Source organism: Saccopteryx bilineata, chromosome 3 (assembly GCF_036850765.1).
Source record: "Saccopteryx bilineata isolate mSacBil1 chromosome 3, mSacBil1_pri_phased_curated, whole genome shotgun sequence".
Lineage (NCBI taxonomy): Eukaryota > Metazoa > Chordata > Mammalia > Chiroptera > Emballonuridae > Saccopteryx > Saccopteryx bilineata.
Genome location: NC_089492.1, coordinates 64,823,874 through 64,842,890, shown reverse-complemented (window position 1 = coordinate 64,842,890; position 19,017 = coordinate 64,823,874). Strand labels below are relative to the sequence as shown.

At 36.7% G+C, this 19,017-nt stretch overlaps 1 protein-coding gene across 4 annotated transcripts in view; it reads right to left on the bottom strand.

The window, feature by feature from the left end:
- The window catches only part of SGK3 (serum/glucocorticoid regulated kinase family member 3), a 124,608-nt gene that overhangs the window by 12,885 nt on the left and 92,706 nt on the right, over positions 1 to 19,017 (bottom strand). For 3 of the 4 annotated variants that reach the window (XM_066266253.1, XM_066266255.1, XM_066266254.1), the window contains exons 7-15: positions 15,517 to 15,566; positions 14,717 to 14,755; positions 13,130 to 13,187; positions 9,684 to 9,767; positions 9,447 to 9,578; positions 5,263 to 5,375; positions 5,132 to 5,168; positions 4,103 to 4,189; positions 1,075 to 1,170 (exon numbers count right to left, since the gene is read on the bottom strand). In XM_066266253.1, coding sequence (XP_066122350.1) covers positions 1,075 to 1,170; positions 4,103 to 4,189; positions 5,132 to 5,168; positions 5,263 to 5,375; positions 9,447 to 9,578; positions 9,684 to 9,767; positions 13,130 to 13,187; positions 14,717 to 14,755; positions 15,517 to 15,566 — 696 coding nt within the window. The remainder of the gene's footprint in view (positions 1 to 1,074; positions 1,171 to 4,102; positions 4,190 to 5,131; positions 5,169 to 5,262; positions 5,376 to 9,446; positions 9,579 to 9,683; positions 9,768 to 13,129; positions 13,188 to 14,716; positions 14,756 to 15,516; positions 15,567 to 19,017) is intronic. The other variant, XM_066266256.1, reaches the window with a different exon arrangement.

The window sequence follows — 19,017 nt, the reverse complement described above, 5'->3', positions numbered from 1 at the left end:
TATTTCAAAAAGTTTGAACAAAAACATATACTATTCCTATAAGGATATATAAGCTAACTAAAATGCCTAAATTGTTTGCTTTTGGCTAGAGCAGGGGTCCCCAAACTACAGCCCGTGGGCCGCATGCGGCCCCCTGAGGCCATTTATCCCCCCCCCCCGCACTTCCGGAAGGGGCACTTCTTTCATTGGTGGTCAGTGAGAGGAGCACATTGACCATCTCATTAGCCAAAAGCAGGCCCATAGTTCCCATTGAAATACTGGTCAGTTTGTTGATTTAAATTTACTTGTTGTTTATTTTAAATATTGTATTTGTTCCCGTTTTGTTTTTTTACTTTAAAATAAGATATGTGCAGTGTGCATAGGGATTTGTTCATAGTTTTTTTTTATAGTCCGGCCCTCCAATGGTCTGAGGGACAGTGAACTGGCCCCCTGTGTAAAAAGTTTGGGGACCCCTGGGCTAGAATATTAGCTTAACATAGTAAACAAATGTACTCATGTTAATCAGAAGTTCTGGCTGGCCTTATGTATCTTTAATTAATAAAAACTGGGGAGATAGTAGTACATAGTAAACATCACCTTTTAAAAATGAAATCTTAAGACTGGTTATATAGTATATGGTGAATGGAAAAGAGGGTTCCCAGTGATGGAAAAAGAGAAGCAGCAGCATATTAATTAAATCCTGTGAAAACAAAATACAAGGCAAAACCCAAAACACATAAATACAAACATATTTTTCCCTTCCATCTTTTTGAAATTAGGCAGAATAATGACTGAGGTAAACTGAATGGAAGTGGATAATTTTAATGCTAAGACTATGTGTTTATTTCTAAAAAAATGCAAGAGGGATGAGAATAACTGATAGTAATTAGTATCACAGAGAAAAATTCTATTACAAAACTAGTTACAAAATGAAAGATTTTTCTTTTTGTGCATACATGGTTTTGGATTGATTTTTACCAGGTTATTACTGCTCTCTTAGTGTTATGTAAGTGTCCACAAGATTATTAAAAGAGAGAAAAGAGAAAATGCAAATCAAGTATATTAGAAAAATAAAGAAAGAGGAGAAATACATACCAATCCATATAGCATTTCATAGAGAACAGCGCCAAGGCACCACCAATCTACAGTATTGTCATAGGGTTGCTTTCTGATTACTTCAGGTGCAAGGTACTACAGACAAGATTGAATATTAGAGCAACTCAATAAACAAGACAAAATTGAGGAATAACTGAGAAATTTAACAAATTTTAGGTGTTAACTATCACACTAAAAGCATCTAGATTTTCAACTGGTTGATTATTTTCATTATACCAGTTCTTCAGAATACATTGGGTCATTTTTTTTTTTTTTTTTTTTGTATTTTTCTGAAGCTGTAAATGGGGAGAGACAGACAGACTCCCAAATGCGCCCGACCGGGATGATCCACCCAGCACGCCCACCAGGGGCGATGCTCTGCCCACCAGGAGGCGATGCTCTGCCCCTCCGGGGCGTCGCTCTGTTGAGACCAGAGCCACTCTAGCGCCTGGGGCAGAGGCCAAGGAGCCATCCCCAGCTCCCAGGCCATATTTGCTCCAATGGAGCCTTGGCTGCGGGAGGGGAAGAGAGAGGCAGAGAGGGACAGGGGGAGGGGTGGAGAAGCAGATGGGCGCTTCTCCTGTGTGCCCTGGCCGGTAATCGAACCCAGGACTTCTGCACGCCAGGCCGACACTCTACCACTGAGCCAACCGGCCAGGGCCTACATTGGGTCATTTTTTAAAACACATATATTCAAACATTTCCCAACAAAAACTGTGATGCAGTTAAGACAAACAGAAGAGGGCAGTGAATATAGAATCTGTAGTACAAAGTAGGTAAAGTAGGCTTTTTGTGTGTGAGGGGGGAGTCTTTTACAAGATTAACTTATTTTAGAAATTCCTCTGGTCATTACTCAGAATTATTTCTCCTGCAAAATTCCTAAGGTGGCAACTATAATTCATTTTTTCTTTACAATGAAAGAAAAAAAAGAATGAACTGCATTCTTCTTAGGAAATTACAGTTGTAATTCTCTAACATGTTAGAAATGTAATTTAAGTTATTAGACAGCTATTTACATTTTAACTTGTAAAATACTCAAACTCATCACCATTTCACAAATATAAAATGCTAAATTTGAATTTTAGATTCCAAAATATATATTTTCTCTTCTCATATGAAATAAGGAAATAATTACTTAAGCTTTTTATATGCTCCAAAAAAATAGCAAAATAAATTAAAAGGGTTTAATAATTCATGGTCACATTTAAACTTAAATGACAAAAACAAAAAACAAACAAAAAAACCCTGTTTCCTTTCTAAAAACTACAAGCTTGAAATATTTTGTTGACCCTGGCCTGTTAACTCAGTCAGTTAGAGCATTGTCCCAAAACGCCAAGGTTGCAGGTTCAATCCCTGGTCAGGGTACATATGGGAAGCAACCAGTGAATGTACAACTTAGTGGAACACCAAATGAATGTTCCTTTCTGTCTCTCTCCCTTCCTGTCTGTCTCTCCAAAATCAATAAAAAAAAGATTTTGCCTGGCCAATGGTGGCACAGCAGATAGAGTATCAACCTGGAACACTGAGGTCCCAGGTTCGAAACCCTGAGGTCGCCCATTGAGTGTGGGCTCATCGGCTTGAGCACAGGGTTGCTGGCTTGAGCATGGGATCACCGACATAATCCTATGGTCACTGGCTTGAGGCCAAAGGTCACTGGCCTGTAGCCTAAGGTTGCTGGCTTGAGCCCAAGTCACTGGCTTGAGCAAGGGGTCACAGGCTCAGCTTGAGCCCTCCAGTCAAGGCACATATGAAGAAGCAATTAATGAATAACTGAAAGTGAAGCAACTACAAGTTGATGCTTCTCACTCTCTCTCCCTTCCTGTCTCTCTCTCCCTCTCTCGAAAAATCAAAAAACAAAAAATATTTTAACTATGAAATCAATGTACATTCACAAAAAATGTTTCTTCAGACATAAACCAAAATCTAATGGCTACAAATGTACATAAGAACTAGGGTTAGATTAAAGAAAGGAAGAAAAACACATTTTAAAGTAAATATTATTTACATGTTCTTTTAATTAAATTTCTGATCTTTTATTTTGATTACATTTTATTGGCATGACACTGGTTAACATAATTTAAAGGTTTCAGGTGCCCAATTCTACTATACATCTCTGTACATTGATCTTGATTATAAGTCTCATGTGAGCCATTTTATCACACATTTTCAACAATATTTGCTATTACTCTATAATAATAAAGTACTACTTGGCACCTAAGATCACTATAAATATATTAACATTAGGAAAGTTTAAAATAAACCAAATGTGTGTGTGTGTAAAAGAGAGAGACAATAAAAAGGCTTTAATATAAATTATAAGGATTATTATTATTATTGTCTTAAATAGAAAGATACGTACATGTCTGCTAGCTAAAATGATTAGAGAATGGGATGTTTAGATTAATTATGATTTGTAAATTTCCCTCCATATCTACTGTTTTATTTTATTCTGTTAAATAAACACTCAATTCTATTAGAAGTATCTTAACCATACAGAAAAATAGTAAAATATAATAAAAACCAAAAAGCTGCTACCTAAACATAGGCAATGTCAATCTTTTGTATATATGTTAGCTTATTTTTTTTAAATGAGCTTTATTAAGGTGTCCACAAACCATGCAATTCACCCATTTAAAGTGTGTAATTTAATGGTTTTTAATATATTCAGACTTGTGCAAACAACTACAATTTTAGGATATTTTTATCCCTAATTTGTGATTTTTAAGCATTAGCAATATAATCAAATGCTTAAAGAATTCTAACGTAAATTTTTAACATTAAAAACAAGCATAATTTATATCTTTTTTTAGATTATCTGGTGGTATCTCAAAATCACGTTCAAGATACCAACCATCAATAAACTTTAAATGTTCAGAAGGGATGATTATCAGATATTTCTAACTGATAGAAGCTGAAATGATAGTTTTTATTCTACTTTTCTGATTTCAAATTTTGAATATGTAATTTGTGATTCATTTCTGCATTTTATACGTGATTATGTGAATGTCAAATGAGACAAACTTCTTACCTCTGGTGTCCCACAAAATGTTGTTGTGGTGTCAGAAATAGCAATTCCTTCTTTACAAAGCCCAAAATCTGTTAAGACAACATGTCCCTAAGAAATACAGGGGCGGTACGATAAAACAATGCATGAACACAAATTAACAATTTTAAAAACCATTTTATTATGAAATAATTATACTCAAAAGGACAAATTACAAAAAAAAAAAGTAAATCGAGTTCCATGCAGCCCTCACCCAGCTTCTCCCAATGCTGACTGCTTATGAAGCTGTAGCACAATATCAAAATTGGGGTACTGGCATTGCTACAATATGGTTAACTCATCATTTTGTACATGCATGCATTTGTGTATGTGTGCAAGTATGTGTCAGTCTATGTAACAGAGAGGTGCAGATTTGTGTACCTACCACCACAACCAAGACAGAAACTACCCATCACCCCAAAGAAGCAAGGGAATCCCTTGTGCTACCCCTTTATGTTTGCACTCCCCTATTCCTTCAGTCCCTGTGCCCTTGCAACCACTAACCTGGTCTCCCCCTTTATAGTTTTGTCACTTCAAGAATGTTATATAGCCTGACCAGGCGGTGGTGCAGTGAACAGAACACTGGACTGGGATGTGGAGGACCCAGGTGCGAGACCCTGAGGTTGCCAGCTTGAGCGCAGGCTCATCTGGTTTGAGCAAGGCTACCAGCTTGAGCCCAAAGTCACTGGCTTGAGCAAGGGGTCAGTTGGTCTGCTGTAGCCCAACCCCACCCTGGTCAAGGCACATATAAGAAATCAATCAATGAACAACTAAGGAGCCACAACAAAGAATTGATGTTTCTCATCTCTCTCCCTTCCTGTCTGTTTGTCCCTATCTGTCCCTCTCTCTGACTCTGTCTCTGACACACACACACACACACACACACACACACACACACAAAAAGAATGTTATATAAAGTGAGATCACAGTGTGGAACCTTTGAAGCTGACTTTTTTCCACTAAGCATAACAACAAAAATTGAGAACTAGTAGATTTTTAAAAGATAATACTTACTACTGAGTCCAAAAGGATATTTTCTGGTTTCAAGTCTCTATCAAATTAAAAGGAAAGAAAAGCAAACCTGAATATTAGCCGAAATAAAATAATGAAAAGATATTTTTACAAGTAATATTTTAAAAACTTACCTGTACACTATTTTGATGGAGTGCAAGTAACCCAATGCACTGGCGATTTCAGCAGCATAAAACCTTGCTCTGTGTTCAGGAAAGGACCGTTCTCTTTGTAAGTGAAAAAAGAGCTGTAAAATGGAAAAATAAAATATTAAGATCATTCACACATAGAGTGGAACAAACATATTCTAGAGATACAAAAATAGAGTTTGCTTTTGTTACTTTGAACATGAGATAAAAAATGCAGCAAAGCACAGAGCCGTGACTCTCCTGTATCTGTGTCCCCAACCTGGCAACCAGTCTCTGTTGCCACACATCTGTCTTTACCCTCGCTACCTTACTCAGCTCCCATGTAGCCCTCAGTCCTCAACGGGGCAGTGTCCTCACCACTCCAGAAAAGATCGATACAGACCGATGACCCTGACATTGCCATGTTGTGACAATATCCTACTGGACCTATTTTGACTGTTCTTTCCTTTGGAAATACATCAAACACAATTCAGAGATTGGAAACTAGTGGCTGGTAGACCAAATATAACACATAGATATAATTTGTTTGAGACAAATACTGGTTTAGAAAAATCTAAATTAATTGGTAACATAAAAACCAAAGTTTTTGGTAAAAACTCATATTTTGGTTTCTTCTTTAAAAAAAAAAAGAGGAGGAAGCTCTGCCTCATAGAACCTGAATTCCAATGTGGTAGCAAATGGTTAGAGCTAAGCAGCAGCTGGACTTCCAGTTCATTTCTTATACTTCCTAATTCTGAATTTATTTCTTATGACCTGTCCATCCTTTACTCAACAGGTTACCTACCGGGGTTAAATTTGCTCCACCTAATCCCAAGTTCCTTGGCCTCTAAGACAGTGATCTCTCCCTAGATCTCCTACCTTGGAGAGTTCCATTTCCTCTTCTTTCTGGCTCCTTACACTGAGGGCAGATTAACAAGGTTTCTACCCTGGGTTTCTCCACTGTTATCCGTTCTATGGATACCCTGTCCAGGTAACCTAATTCATTTCAACAATTTTAACCATCACCACTATGTTGATGTCTCTCACATGGACATTCCCAGTCTGTACCTCTGCTTGGAGCTTCTACCGCAAGGACCTATTGTTCTTTATGAATATTTCATAAGAAAATAAATTCAACTTGTCTTCTCTTACAGACTGATTGCTCCTGCTGCATCCCCCCTTTAAAGATATCACTTTCTACCCAGCCCTCTAAGCCATGGGAGGCAACAGATATACAAGGGAGTCAGTTTTACAACTCATCAGATTTGGGTTCAAGTTCTGATTCTTCCCTTTATGTGTGCAATTCATTTAACTTCTTTGATTTTCAAAGATTGTCCAAAATTTTTTCCTTAACCTTTTCTGAAAGGTGAGGGTGAAACTCAGTTATAACAGATCTTGACAGATTAGATAAGTGGGGCTAGAACTCTCCGACAATACTCCTTCACTCTTAGCCCCTGCATCCAACCCAGGAATAAATTTTTCTGCTTTTTATCTTTTAATTATTTCTGAACTACATCTTCCTTTATATACTTGCAACTATTTCTATTAGCTGTAGCATATACCACTGTAATGTTGTCTTTAATGATTTCCTGATCACATCTGTCCAATTTACGTAATACCAATGAAACTACCCCCAATGAAAATCTGACCATTCAGTAATGAGCTAACACTGACCATCACTAAATCAATGGCACTGTGCTAAGGACTTTGTATGCTTGCAGAATTTAATCCATCCACTATTTTGAGGTAGGAGTTAATGAGGAAACTAAGGCTTAGATTTTGACTTGTTTACAGGCCCAGTATCATAAAACTTATTTGTTTATACTCTACCTGGCTCCAAAACAGATCTGAAGTAGTATACAATAATATACAACACATGTCAGTATGAATATCAGGGGGAAGTAACAGTAGTAATAGTAGAAAACACAATGAAATTACATTACTTCCATCTCTCTATTTTTTTCTCCTTGTTTTTATTCCTCTTCTACCTACTGCCCCATTCAACTGCTCCTCTACCCACCCCAACATTCTATTCCATTCTCTTCTCCCTCCCCCTTATCTCAGCCAAGCACGTCTTTTAGAAGACAAGCTCACCTATTTCCTCTTTTGCCACTAGTTGATGAGTGGTCACTGTGTGAAAAGGACTCAGAGGCAAAGTTTTAAAGCAGCTCAAGGAAACCACAGACAAAGCAGGACACCTGCAGTAGGATCTCATCTGAAGTTAGATGCCTCTCATGGCATTTCAAAAACACAGAGTGGTACTTATGTTTAGGTTAAATCCAGGGCCTAACACTTACTAGAACATTCTAAAATTGAGAAAGTTACTTAGCTTCTCTAAGCCTCAACTTTCTTATCTATAATATGGGTATAAGAGTTTATCTCAAAGAGTTGTGATGATTAATTGAAATAATGCATGTTGGCCCTGGCTAGCTGGCACAGTAGATAGAGTGTTGGCCTAGCATGCAGAAGTCTCAACTTCAATCTCTGGTCAGAGCACACATGAGAAGCAACCACATGCTTCTCTCCCCTCTCTCTCCCCATTCTCTTCTTCCCCTCTCATAGCCAGTGGCTTGACTGGTCCGAGTATCAGCCTCAGGTGCTAAAGATAGCTTGGTTGATTTAAGCATTGGCCCCAGACAGGGGCTGTCTGGTGGATCCCGATTGGGGCGTATGCAGGAGTCTGTCTCTCTATCCTTCCTTCTCTTACTTAAAAAAAATAAATAAGGCATGTAAAATATTACAAAATACCAGGTCCTCATTAAATTCTTATTATAGAATTCACACACACACAAAATAAGTAACAACTTTCTAGGTAGGAACAATGTGGGGTCATCTATATTTCTGAATGTGGGTGCCTGGGAGATTCATAACTTTGCTTCTATACTGAGGAGTTATAAGGCGTTTATAACATAGATGTAGGGTGTTAGATAATGACTCTTTTTATGATTTTCCTGCCAAAGGATCTGGGTGTGTCTGATCATTTTTCAGGTTTGCGAAATAGAAATTGGTCTTCCTTCTAGTTCCTTTACAGTTAAATATACTATAGTTAGGTCAAAGTATTCTTTTCTTCTCTCTCTGCTCTGGGACTGGGGGATGGAAGATCCTTTTGTAAAGATATGAAAATATGTTCCTGTCAGTTAAAATAATTTTTAGAGAAATTCACAGGTCAGAGATCATACAAATCAGAATGGTGTGAGAACTGAGAAGCAGAGGAACAGGGGGTGGTCAGCTGCTTAGACCCTGGAATCAGACTGTGTGAATTCAATTCCTGGCTTACATACTTACTAGCTTCAATACTTACTAACTACGAGTTACTTACCAGCTTCAATACTTACTAACTACAAGACTTGCACAAGTTACTTAGTTTCTCTGTGCTCAGTTTGTTTTATATAATAAGACTGTTGTGAAGATAAAATGATACATACAAAGAGCCAGAGTGCTGGGCCTATAAGTATACTCAATACATGTTAACTATTACTATAATTATTACTCTAACAGCAGCATTTCCCAAAATGTATTTCAATATCCCTTTGGTTAAGTTTTGGGGAATATTATTAACAGATTTGGTTCAAACAAAAAAAAGGGACTATGCAGTAAAAAAATACATATCTTTTTAAAGAAATCCTGGCTTTGTTTAAGATCAAACGACTCAAGGTTTTTTACATGCTGAAATATACTGTGAATCACCAAGAAACAACTTGTTAATCACCAATGAGATATAACATGAAACACTGTCCAAACTGACTTCACTAGAGAACCCTTTATTAGAGGTTCATCTCATCTAATTAAGTTTGCACATTTTAGAAAATGACAGGCTAGAGTAACATCTATGCAACTACTGAAACAATAATTATCTAAATTACAAATCATGTTTTGTTCTAATGTTTCAGTAAATTATTCTTGCTATACAGCACAGTGACTCAACTATCCACGAAGTCTGTAGCTGCACACTGAGGTTCTTTTATGAATCTTCCCACCTACATCATTAGCTGATTTAAGAAGAGCTTTGTGTATTACCCTTCTCCACATCTTCCACTGAGCATATTAGCCAGCACTTTAAATACTGATTTTCTACTCAACAAATGGCTGGTGATGCTAGACTACTCTTCCGAAAACGTACAAAGAAAGAAAAACTTGGACTTCATTTTTTTAAACAGTATCAATATTAAAAAACTAGTTACAAAACTCACCTCCCCTCCATTAACAAAATCCAGAACAAAATAAAGCTTTTCAGTTGTTTGAAAAGAATAATGTAATCCAACCAAAAATGGATGTTTCACATTTTTCAAGAGCACATTACGCTCAGCCATAATATGTTTTTGCTGTTAAAAAAAACAAAACGGTAAAAGGATCAACTTTGTATTATACACCACAAAACAATTCTGTTGAGAAAAGGGCTTAGGAGAAACACAGCTCTTCTCTTTCACCTCTCTTCTGTTGAGAACAATTTTTTTCTGTAATACTTTGACAGCATAAAATTTTCCATCCAGTTTCCGTTTTGCAAGAAGAACCTGTTGTAATTAAAGATGGTGCATACTATTAGAAATTTCAATATTTTAATAGAAATAATTCATTTGTCAATAAATCAAAACTTATATTTTCTAAAAATAAAGTCTACAAGAGACCTATATAATATAATGTTTTGGTTTTGAAAACTGAAAACTATTAAACTTATTTCTATAAACCCACTTTTTCTTAAGTATTTTAATAAAACAAAAAAGGATGTTGATCATTTGAATAGCCAGGTGCCATTTCTTTGTGTGCCTATGTTTGAGATTTTTACTAAATTTAAGTACCAAAATCGACACAGCTTGAGATCTTTGTGCCTGTGTGTGTGTAGGTGTGAGTCCTGAAAAGTGGCCTTAGAAAATATTGAGGCTATAAATTCATAGCTACATAAAAAGAAGAAAATGTTTTCTAGGTGATCAAAATGAGTTGTTTTTGTTTTTTTTTTTTACTTTTAGGTTTCTCTTACAGGTTTCAAATACAGAAGAGTTCAGAGGAAGAAGTACCATGGGTAGCTGAGTTTCTATAATGGCTGGGTGCCTGCAGTTGCAACGATCTGAAGAAACAGGATTTTGCCTCAGAAAAAAGGTAGACATATACTCAAGGTTTTGCAAGTAATTTTAAGGGATTCAAGATGTCCCACAGTTGTGAAACTATTAAATGATACATTCCAAAGCTTTCTGAGATGATCAGACACAACAGTGATGTTGCTGGCTCTTACTTTCTAGCACATCTGCGGTCTTCCTCACCAAAACCTATAACCCCCGTCTAATCATGAGAAAAATCTCAGACACAGTCCAACAAAGGGACCTCTTGCAACATACCTAACTAGTACTTCCCAAAACCATAAAGGTCCTCAAAAACAAGGAAAGTATATGACTTCATTTATATGTAAAATCTAATGAACAAAATAATAAGCAAAATAGAAACAGACTCATAGAGAAAACAGAATGACAACTGTCAGAGGGGAAGAGGATTTGGGTCTAGGTGAAAAAGGTGAAAGAATTAAGCAAAGGAGAAAAAGCTCACAGACACAGAACGGTGATTATGGGATGAAAAGGGGGTGGGGGAGATAGAAGAGGGTAAAAGGGGGATAAATGGTGATGGAAGCACACTTGATTTGGGGTGGTCAATGCATAGTACATTGTACAGATGATATATTATAGAATGGTACACCTGAAAATTATTAACCAATGTCACGCCAATAAATTAAATTTAAAAAAAACAACAAGGAAAGTCTGAGAAACTCATAGCTAACAGGAACTTAAGACATACAACTAAATGTGATGTGGTGTGGTGGCTGAGATCCCGGAAGAGAAAAAGGACATTAGGTAAAAATGAAAAAAATCTAAATAAATAATGAACTAATAATCTAATGAATCTAAATAATAAATAATGCATCAATATTGGTTCATTAATTAGAATAAATGTACCATACTAACATAAGATGCTAATAAAAGGGCAAACCGTGTGAGTGTGAACTGGGAATTCTCTGAACTTTCTGTATTTTTTCTTTACTCAGTTTGTCTGTAAATCTAAAAATGTTCTAAAAAATAGAGTCTATTAATTTGACAAAAATGTTTTGTTATTTATAAACACAGAGTCAAAACAGCTTCAGGGTAAAAAGGTCCTGTGCTCACTGTTGGCCGTTTTCTCATGCCCCATTCTTTTGTTTTCTGTAATAATTGAATACTCAGACCATTCTTTCCTTCTTACACTTTTCCTTTCTCAACACCTCACACCTGCCTGACTTTTCCTTCTCTATTTTGACTGGTTCATCTTTAAGTACATCTGAGGTAACAATTCAAAAGAATCACGTAGGCATTTTCTCCCATTAGACTGGTAGATCTGGTGAACAGACAGATGGTTAAGAAACAAATGTGCAAATGGAGAGTGAAACCAGGACCACTCACTGGAGATAAGTTTAGAATAAATGCCAAACTGTCATCTGGTTCATCATATATCTCTTTCTATTCTTCAAACATATTATGAATTTGCATTTTTCTGATTTTCTTTCTGTGTATTCTACTTTTCTTTTTTTCTACTGTATTTTGTGGGGGTTTGGTCATTTTTGCAAGATTTTAAAATTTTATTAAATATAACGTAAATAAAAAAACTCACAAATCATTACAGTTCAGTACACTACAAAATGAATACATTATATAACCACTATCCAGGTTAAAAGATAACTATTTTGGGTAGTTTTTGCCCCAATCCAGAAACTACTCATCACCATCTTCCTCAAACGTAACCACCACCTCAACTTGCGATAACATAGCTAATTTTTGTCATTTTCAAATCTTACATAATTAGAATCATATAGATAGAGTTGCCTATCCTTGACTTCTTTCTAGTATCTAGAGAACCGAGAAAACAAGCCAGAGATACAGAAAGCTATGAATATAGCGAACTATAAAATAATACACATTTGTTTTTATTGCAGATTGAAGTACTTAAATATATTTGATGGTTCTGATAATACCATCTGTGACACTTCTGGCTGGCCACAAGTGATTCCCCTTCCCTGGCATGGTCACACTGTCAAGGTAAGTGATTCACTGACACTCACTGTTGAGGAGAAACAGGGCTTCCCATAGGCCTTTCTTCTCCCACTATTATTTACACAGCTGCTCACTGCTGTCTTTTGGCCTCAGCTTAAACAGCACCTCTTCAAAGCAGCAATCACTGACCCACCCATCTAAGTAAGGATCCCCCACAATACCTACAGTTTTCTGTCACTTCTTCAATTCCTTCACAGCCTCGTTACCACTTACAATTAGTTATTTGACTGCATTTTTTTTTTTAGAGAGAGAAGAGACAGAAGGGGAGAGAGATGAAAAGCATCAAATCATAGCTGCATCACTTTCGTTGTTCACTGATTGCTTGTTATACGTGCCTTGATCCGGGGGGCTTAAGCCAAGACAGTGACCCCTCAAGCTGGTGAGCCTGTGCTCAAGCCAGCAACCTCAGGTTCTCGAATCTGGAACCTCAGCATCCCAGGACGACACTCTATCCACCGTACCACCACCAGCAGGCTTGGCTGCATATTTTTAATTGACTATTTCCCCTACTAGGTTGTAAGCATCACAAAGACAGTAGCCATGTTAGTTTTGTTCAGTATTATCTAAACAGGGCCCAGAATGGTGCTTGGCACGTAGTAGGCACTCAACAAATACTTCTGAACAAATGAATTTTATGTTAGAATTTAAGATGCCTATCTCCTTAATTATTCTGTCAGTACTTTGAAGGAAGAGCAAGGATCTTAACTCCATATACTGCACACCAACAAGCTCTGTGGCCTGGCATGTATAAATCATGCATTCCTTAAGTACTTATTTACTGAATGAGAAAATGAAAACATTCTTACCTTGCCAAAGCTGCCTTTTCCAATAACTTTTAAGAAATCAAAGTCTGTTGGTTTAGCACTGAAATAAATGAACAACAGTAATTAGCCTCCTAGAAATTGGACAAACATTAACTTCTAAACATTTCTTAGCACAATATTTAATAAGTAAATGTTGGGTATAAAACACTTCAGCATGATGGCTTCAGCTTTCACAATGGTAGTAACTTATTTTTAATACAAAACAGATAATAATAAACAGTAATAATATCTACTTTTTGATAAGATTTTATAACTTTAAGCCTTGTCAAGTTGTGCTTAAGAGAAAATTCAATAATAGCTTCACTGGAAGAAAATGATATATATAGTTTTGAACTCAATGAAGCTTCTATCTAAACCAATTTTATTAACTATAAACCTAGCCAATATTGTTAGTGAAGAAACTGAGGAACTCTGTAAGTTAGTAATACTTTCCAACGACTCTATAGTTTAGTCATTCTTGTGAAAAGAAAGTTAATAGCTGAAATATCTAGTCAAGTCACTAAGAAAAGTTTCTGATGGAGAAAAAGTCATCATAGTGTTTTGCATATATAGCATTTATTATACATACTAGGTAAACATCTCTCCGCTTATTCTGGTAGACGGTAATGTAGGAAAGTCAGGAGCAGAGAAGCCAGTGGGACACTAAGATTGCCCCTTTATTTCTATTACGCTGTCAGGTAAGAACAGCATTGGCTGTATGTAGCAAAAGGACAGGGCAGCAGAAAGTTAGCGTAAGCAGCCAGAAAAGCTGTTTCTTTCAACACAGTCCAAATTTCCAAGTTGCACTAAGGATGAGAGTGACTCCATTTAGATTCTAAATTTCCTTCCATTGATTATTGGAAAGAAACAGTCAATTCAAACATGAGTGTAACACCATGTCTAGGTTAAATAATAACAGGTGAAGGTTAGGGAGATAAATACTTAACTAAGCTTAGATGTTTTTCTTCTTCAAGAACGTGCTCTTTGGACTAGTAATCTTGTTCTTTAGTGATATGCTGAGATATTGAAATAGTTTTTAAAATAAATATCAGAGTGAAAAAACACACAAATCCCTAGTGGTAAACATACTAACTAAGGCTCCACTGTTAACTACTGGTGATTAACCCTAATTGAAAGATAATTTCTGTTTTTGTGCTGCCCGACCAACTCAATGCCATGATGACAGATAAAAGGCTCAAAATCAAACTTCCTCTTTCAGTTGGCATCCCATTTCTTTGCTTTCCTTTGTAGCAAAACTCATCCAGTAAGACGTCTAAACTCATTGTCTACACCTGCTGTCCTCTTCTCTAGTTCTCTTGAACTCTTTCCTGTCATGAAAACAGCTCGTAACGGTCCCTAGTGGTTCCTTCATATTCCATGCCCTATTGGCAATATTAAGAGTTAACTACTCTTTCCTTGAGAAACTTTCTTCACCTGATTGTGTGACACTACATTCGTTTTCCTCCTACCTTACCATTTACTCTTTCTATGGTCTGTCTCCTTTACTGGTTCCTCCCTGACCTTTACTATAATGCTGAAGTGTCCCATGACCCAGTCGTTGGACCATGTTTCTTATCTGTCTATACTCACTGTTTAAGTGGACCAAAAGGGTGAGGGAAGCGTAGTATCCTGGGATAAAAGATAGAACACTTTAGAATTAGTCCAATAAGGCTGTAAAAATAATTATAAGTAAGGATAGCAACACTCCTTCTTTAACCCAGGCAGACATCACTAATCTGTCAGGACACTCCTCAAACTGAGCTAAGTAGTGGCCTCAGAATCCTTTGTATTCAGTATTTTAGGCACTCTCAATAAATTGCTAGAATGGACACTCAAGATAAAGTCTGTATTTACCTCTCCTCATGTTCCCCCAAATGTTTCCCCTTGGGTCAATTAAATATGAGACTATGTGAGAAACTGCATAAAGAATGTTTAATAGCCTTTAATAAGCTAATGTGTATCATGACTACTCTGGAACAAGCTGGCTAAAAACTAGGGTTGCACCAATGACACTGAGCACTATGAGAATATCAACTAGGCCTGCATGGATGATTCTGTCAGAACACTTCCCAAGTACCTCCCAGGACTTAGGGTCCCCTGGGAAATACAGTCTACTGATTTTACACACACACACACACACACACACACACACACACACAGAAAAGTGACAAAAGCAAAACAGCAGAACCTGATCAATAAAACACCTCAGAGCTCCACTAAAGCAATGCAAAGCTAGAGCATTAATTAGGCAAGCATAGGACAGTATTATATTCACTGTAACTATGGTTATATCACAGGTTGCCAATTACACTGGTATAATTATATCTGTACATTCACAAAAAAAGATCCTCCTAAAATTTAAAGGATTGTTTGACACAAATAAAACCTACTGAGGATTTCCAGATGGTCCCAGGTTGATGTTCTGTGAGGTAGAGTGTAGCTGTTGAAGTGGGAAAAAAACATAATATTCATATTGGAGCTTCCATGGTCAATGAATATTTTTAATATAAATATTTCTTATGAAAGAACATTGGAACCAGTTTTTAGTTATGAATCAAATTTTTTTCCTAATTATACCTTTACATAAAAAATCATTCTGTAATAAATTTTCAATCCCCAGAACACAGACATTAAAAAAAAAAAAGTTCATTAAATGAGAATTACTCTCATTCTGGCACACCTGTAACAAAGTAATCTTTTCCCCCAATTTTATTGAGTTGACATATGGCACCGTGTATGTTTAGTTTGACTTAAATATACCAGTATTCCAATTATGTCTAAATATTATAGTGTTCTATAGACTATGATAATGTAATCCAAACTATAATTTCAATACACTTATTTTTTTAATGAATGTGCAGAGGCCCTGGCTAGTTGGCTCAGCGATACGGCGTCAGCCTGGTGTGTAGAAGTCCAGGTTCAATTCCCAGTCAGGGCACACAGGAGAAATGACCACCTGCTCCCCCCACCCATCTTTCTCTCTCTTTTCCCATCCCGCAGCTATAGCTTGAATGGTTCGAGCAAATTGGCCCTGGGCGCTGAGGATGGCTCCATGGCCTCAGTGTCAGCTGCTAAAATAGTTTGTGTTGCCAAGCAACAGAGCTGACCCAGCTGGTTGGGGTTTACCAGGTGGATCCCGGTTGGGGCTCATGTGGGAGTCTGTCTCTCTGTCTCCCCGTCTCTCGCTTAATTAAAAAAATAAAAGAATGTGCAGAGAACTGGATAGCGTTTCCATTTAATAAACTTTTCTACATAGAGGAGGGAAGTGAATTCAGTAAGCGTGGATTAAACAATAACATGGACAACCTGTCCCCTGAATTACATTAAGATGTAGTAAAAGATTTTATTATTTGACAATAATTTTTCAATGGAGCACATTTCTGAAATAACAATGAAAATTACTGGGGTATACAATGAGAAAACTTAGAACTCTACTATTTTTAAAGATTATTTCTAATTACTAAACTGAGGGTAAAGTATAATTTATTAACAGAGTGAACACTAATCAAGAACATAAGTTTCTTAACTTCTCTTGACCTCCATTTTTCTCTCTATAAATAATGGATAGATCCATATGCCTTCTAAGATATTTTCTGGCTGTTAACTTCAGTTAGTCACCACTTAAAAGTTACGAATAAAACATTACAAGTATAAGAAGTACAGTTCTTCCCATTTTTTGAAGAGATTCTTTTATCAGTATTTTAAAACTGCAAGGGTAAATCTTAGTCTGTTTCAGATTTTATGGATGAAAAAAGAAACAAAATTCAGATCTAAAGCTAACACTGACAGAACAGGAGCCAGGAATCTCTCTCGGTTTGGTCTTTCACAACCAGTTGTCTCTTACAGTAAGGCAAGACATTCTCTAAACCTACATATTCTCAACGTGAGTAGCAAGCAAAACATATGGAAAGTCATGGTTATACAAATTTTTGTCCTTTAAAATATTTTTGAATAGTTTCACCTTTTTCAATTAAAAATATATACTCACAATTGGAAAATATGGAAAGTACTAGGAAGACTATTTTTTAAAAAATCCATAACTTTACCAATAGATAATTTTGTAAATATTTGTTATTTTATATGGTCTTTGCATGACTTTTAAAAACTGACTGTAATCACACTGTGTGAATATGCATATAAAATATTGTGTCACAATTTCATTTAATAGTATGTCAAAACAAAATATATCATCTTCAAAAATATTTTTTAAATATACAATATACAGAGACATACTATTTGACTGACTGATGAAAGTTTAACTAGATTCTAATTTTTCATTATAAATCCCAAGTGACATGAATATTTTCATGTCTGATACATATTGCCAAATTGCTTTCCAGAAGATTTGCACAAAATGATAACAACACTAGTAATGCCTGAGGGTGCCACCCTACCTTACCTTTTCGAGAAGTTCTATAGTATTTTATTTACTTTATATTTTTGTTAATTTGGAAGAGAGAGAAAAAAATCTCTGATTTTAAAATTTACTTTCCTATTGGCATCAGGGTTGAACATTTTCCCATATATTTATTTACAAAGAGTATTTCTTTGTGTCCCTTTTTCTTTTATCTACTAGGGCCTTAAATATCATTCAAAAAATCAAGTTGGCCTGGCCTGTGGTGGTACAATGGATCAAGTGTTGACCTGGAACACTGAGGTCACCAGTTAGAAACCCTGGGCTTTCCTGGTCAAGGCATATATGGGAGTTGATGCTTTCTGGCTCCTCTCCCATTCTCTCTCTCTCTCTCTCTCTCTCTCTCTCTCTCTCTCCTCTCTAAAATGAATAAATAAAATATTAATAAAAAAGAATTAAAAAATCCATTTGTATGAACTTTTTATATAGACACTATCTTTTCTTAAACCTTATTTGTTATAGATGTTTTTCAGTTTCTCTTTTGATTAGTTGCACATACATAAAAAACAAACAAAGAACAACAACAAAAACATTCTTTTACACTGTCCCCGAAACAACCACATCAGAGATGAAAAAGTCATACATGTTTTCTTAACTGAGAATCCTCCTGGGGCGTCAAGAGAAGCATTGCTCCTTCCCAGCACCCATGAAAGAGGAATACATCTATTTTCTAATGATGATTTCAGCTGTGGGACAGTAATACTCCAACTTATAGTATTATCTTTTTAATTACAGAAACAAAACCAGGCCCTGGCCAGTTAGATCAGTGGTAGAGTGTGGGCCTGGTGTGTGGATGCCTCAGGTTTAATTCCTGGTCAGGGCACACAAGAGAAGTGACCATCTGCTTCTCTATCCCTCTAGCCTTCTCTTTTTCTCTCTTCCCCTCTGGCAGCCATGGCTTGATTGGTTTGAGTGAGTTGCCCTCAGACACTAAAAATGGCTCAGTTGCTGAGCAATGGAGAAAGGGCCCCAAATGGGCAGAGCACTGCTCCCTTGTGGGATTCCCAGGTGGATCCCAGTCAAGGCGCATCAGGAGTCTGTCTCTCTGCTTCCCCTCCTCTCACTAAAAAACAAAAAGAAAAAAGAAACAGTGCCTGACGAGGCAGTGGCGCAATAGATAAGAGTGTCAGACTGGGACATAGAGGACCCAGGCTCAAAACCTCAAGGTTGCCGGCTTGAGCCCAAGGTTGCTGGCTTGAAGCCCAAGGTCATTGGCTTGAACAAGGGGTCACTCGGTCTGCTGTAGCCCCCTGGTCAAGGCACATACAAGAAAGCAATCAATGAACAACTAACGTGCCACAACGAAGAATCGATGCTTCTCATCTCTCTCCCTTCCTGTCTGTCCCCATCTGTCCCTCTCTCTGTCTCTGTTACACACACACACACACAAAAAGAAACAGAACCATGACATAATTAAAAGACATTATAAAAACAAAAATTCCCTTCAACCTAACACCTCTGATTTTCATGTATTTAT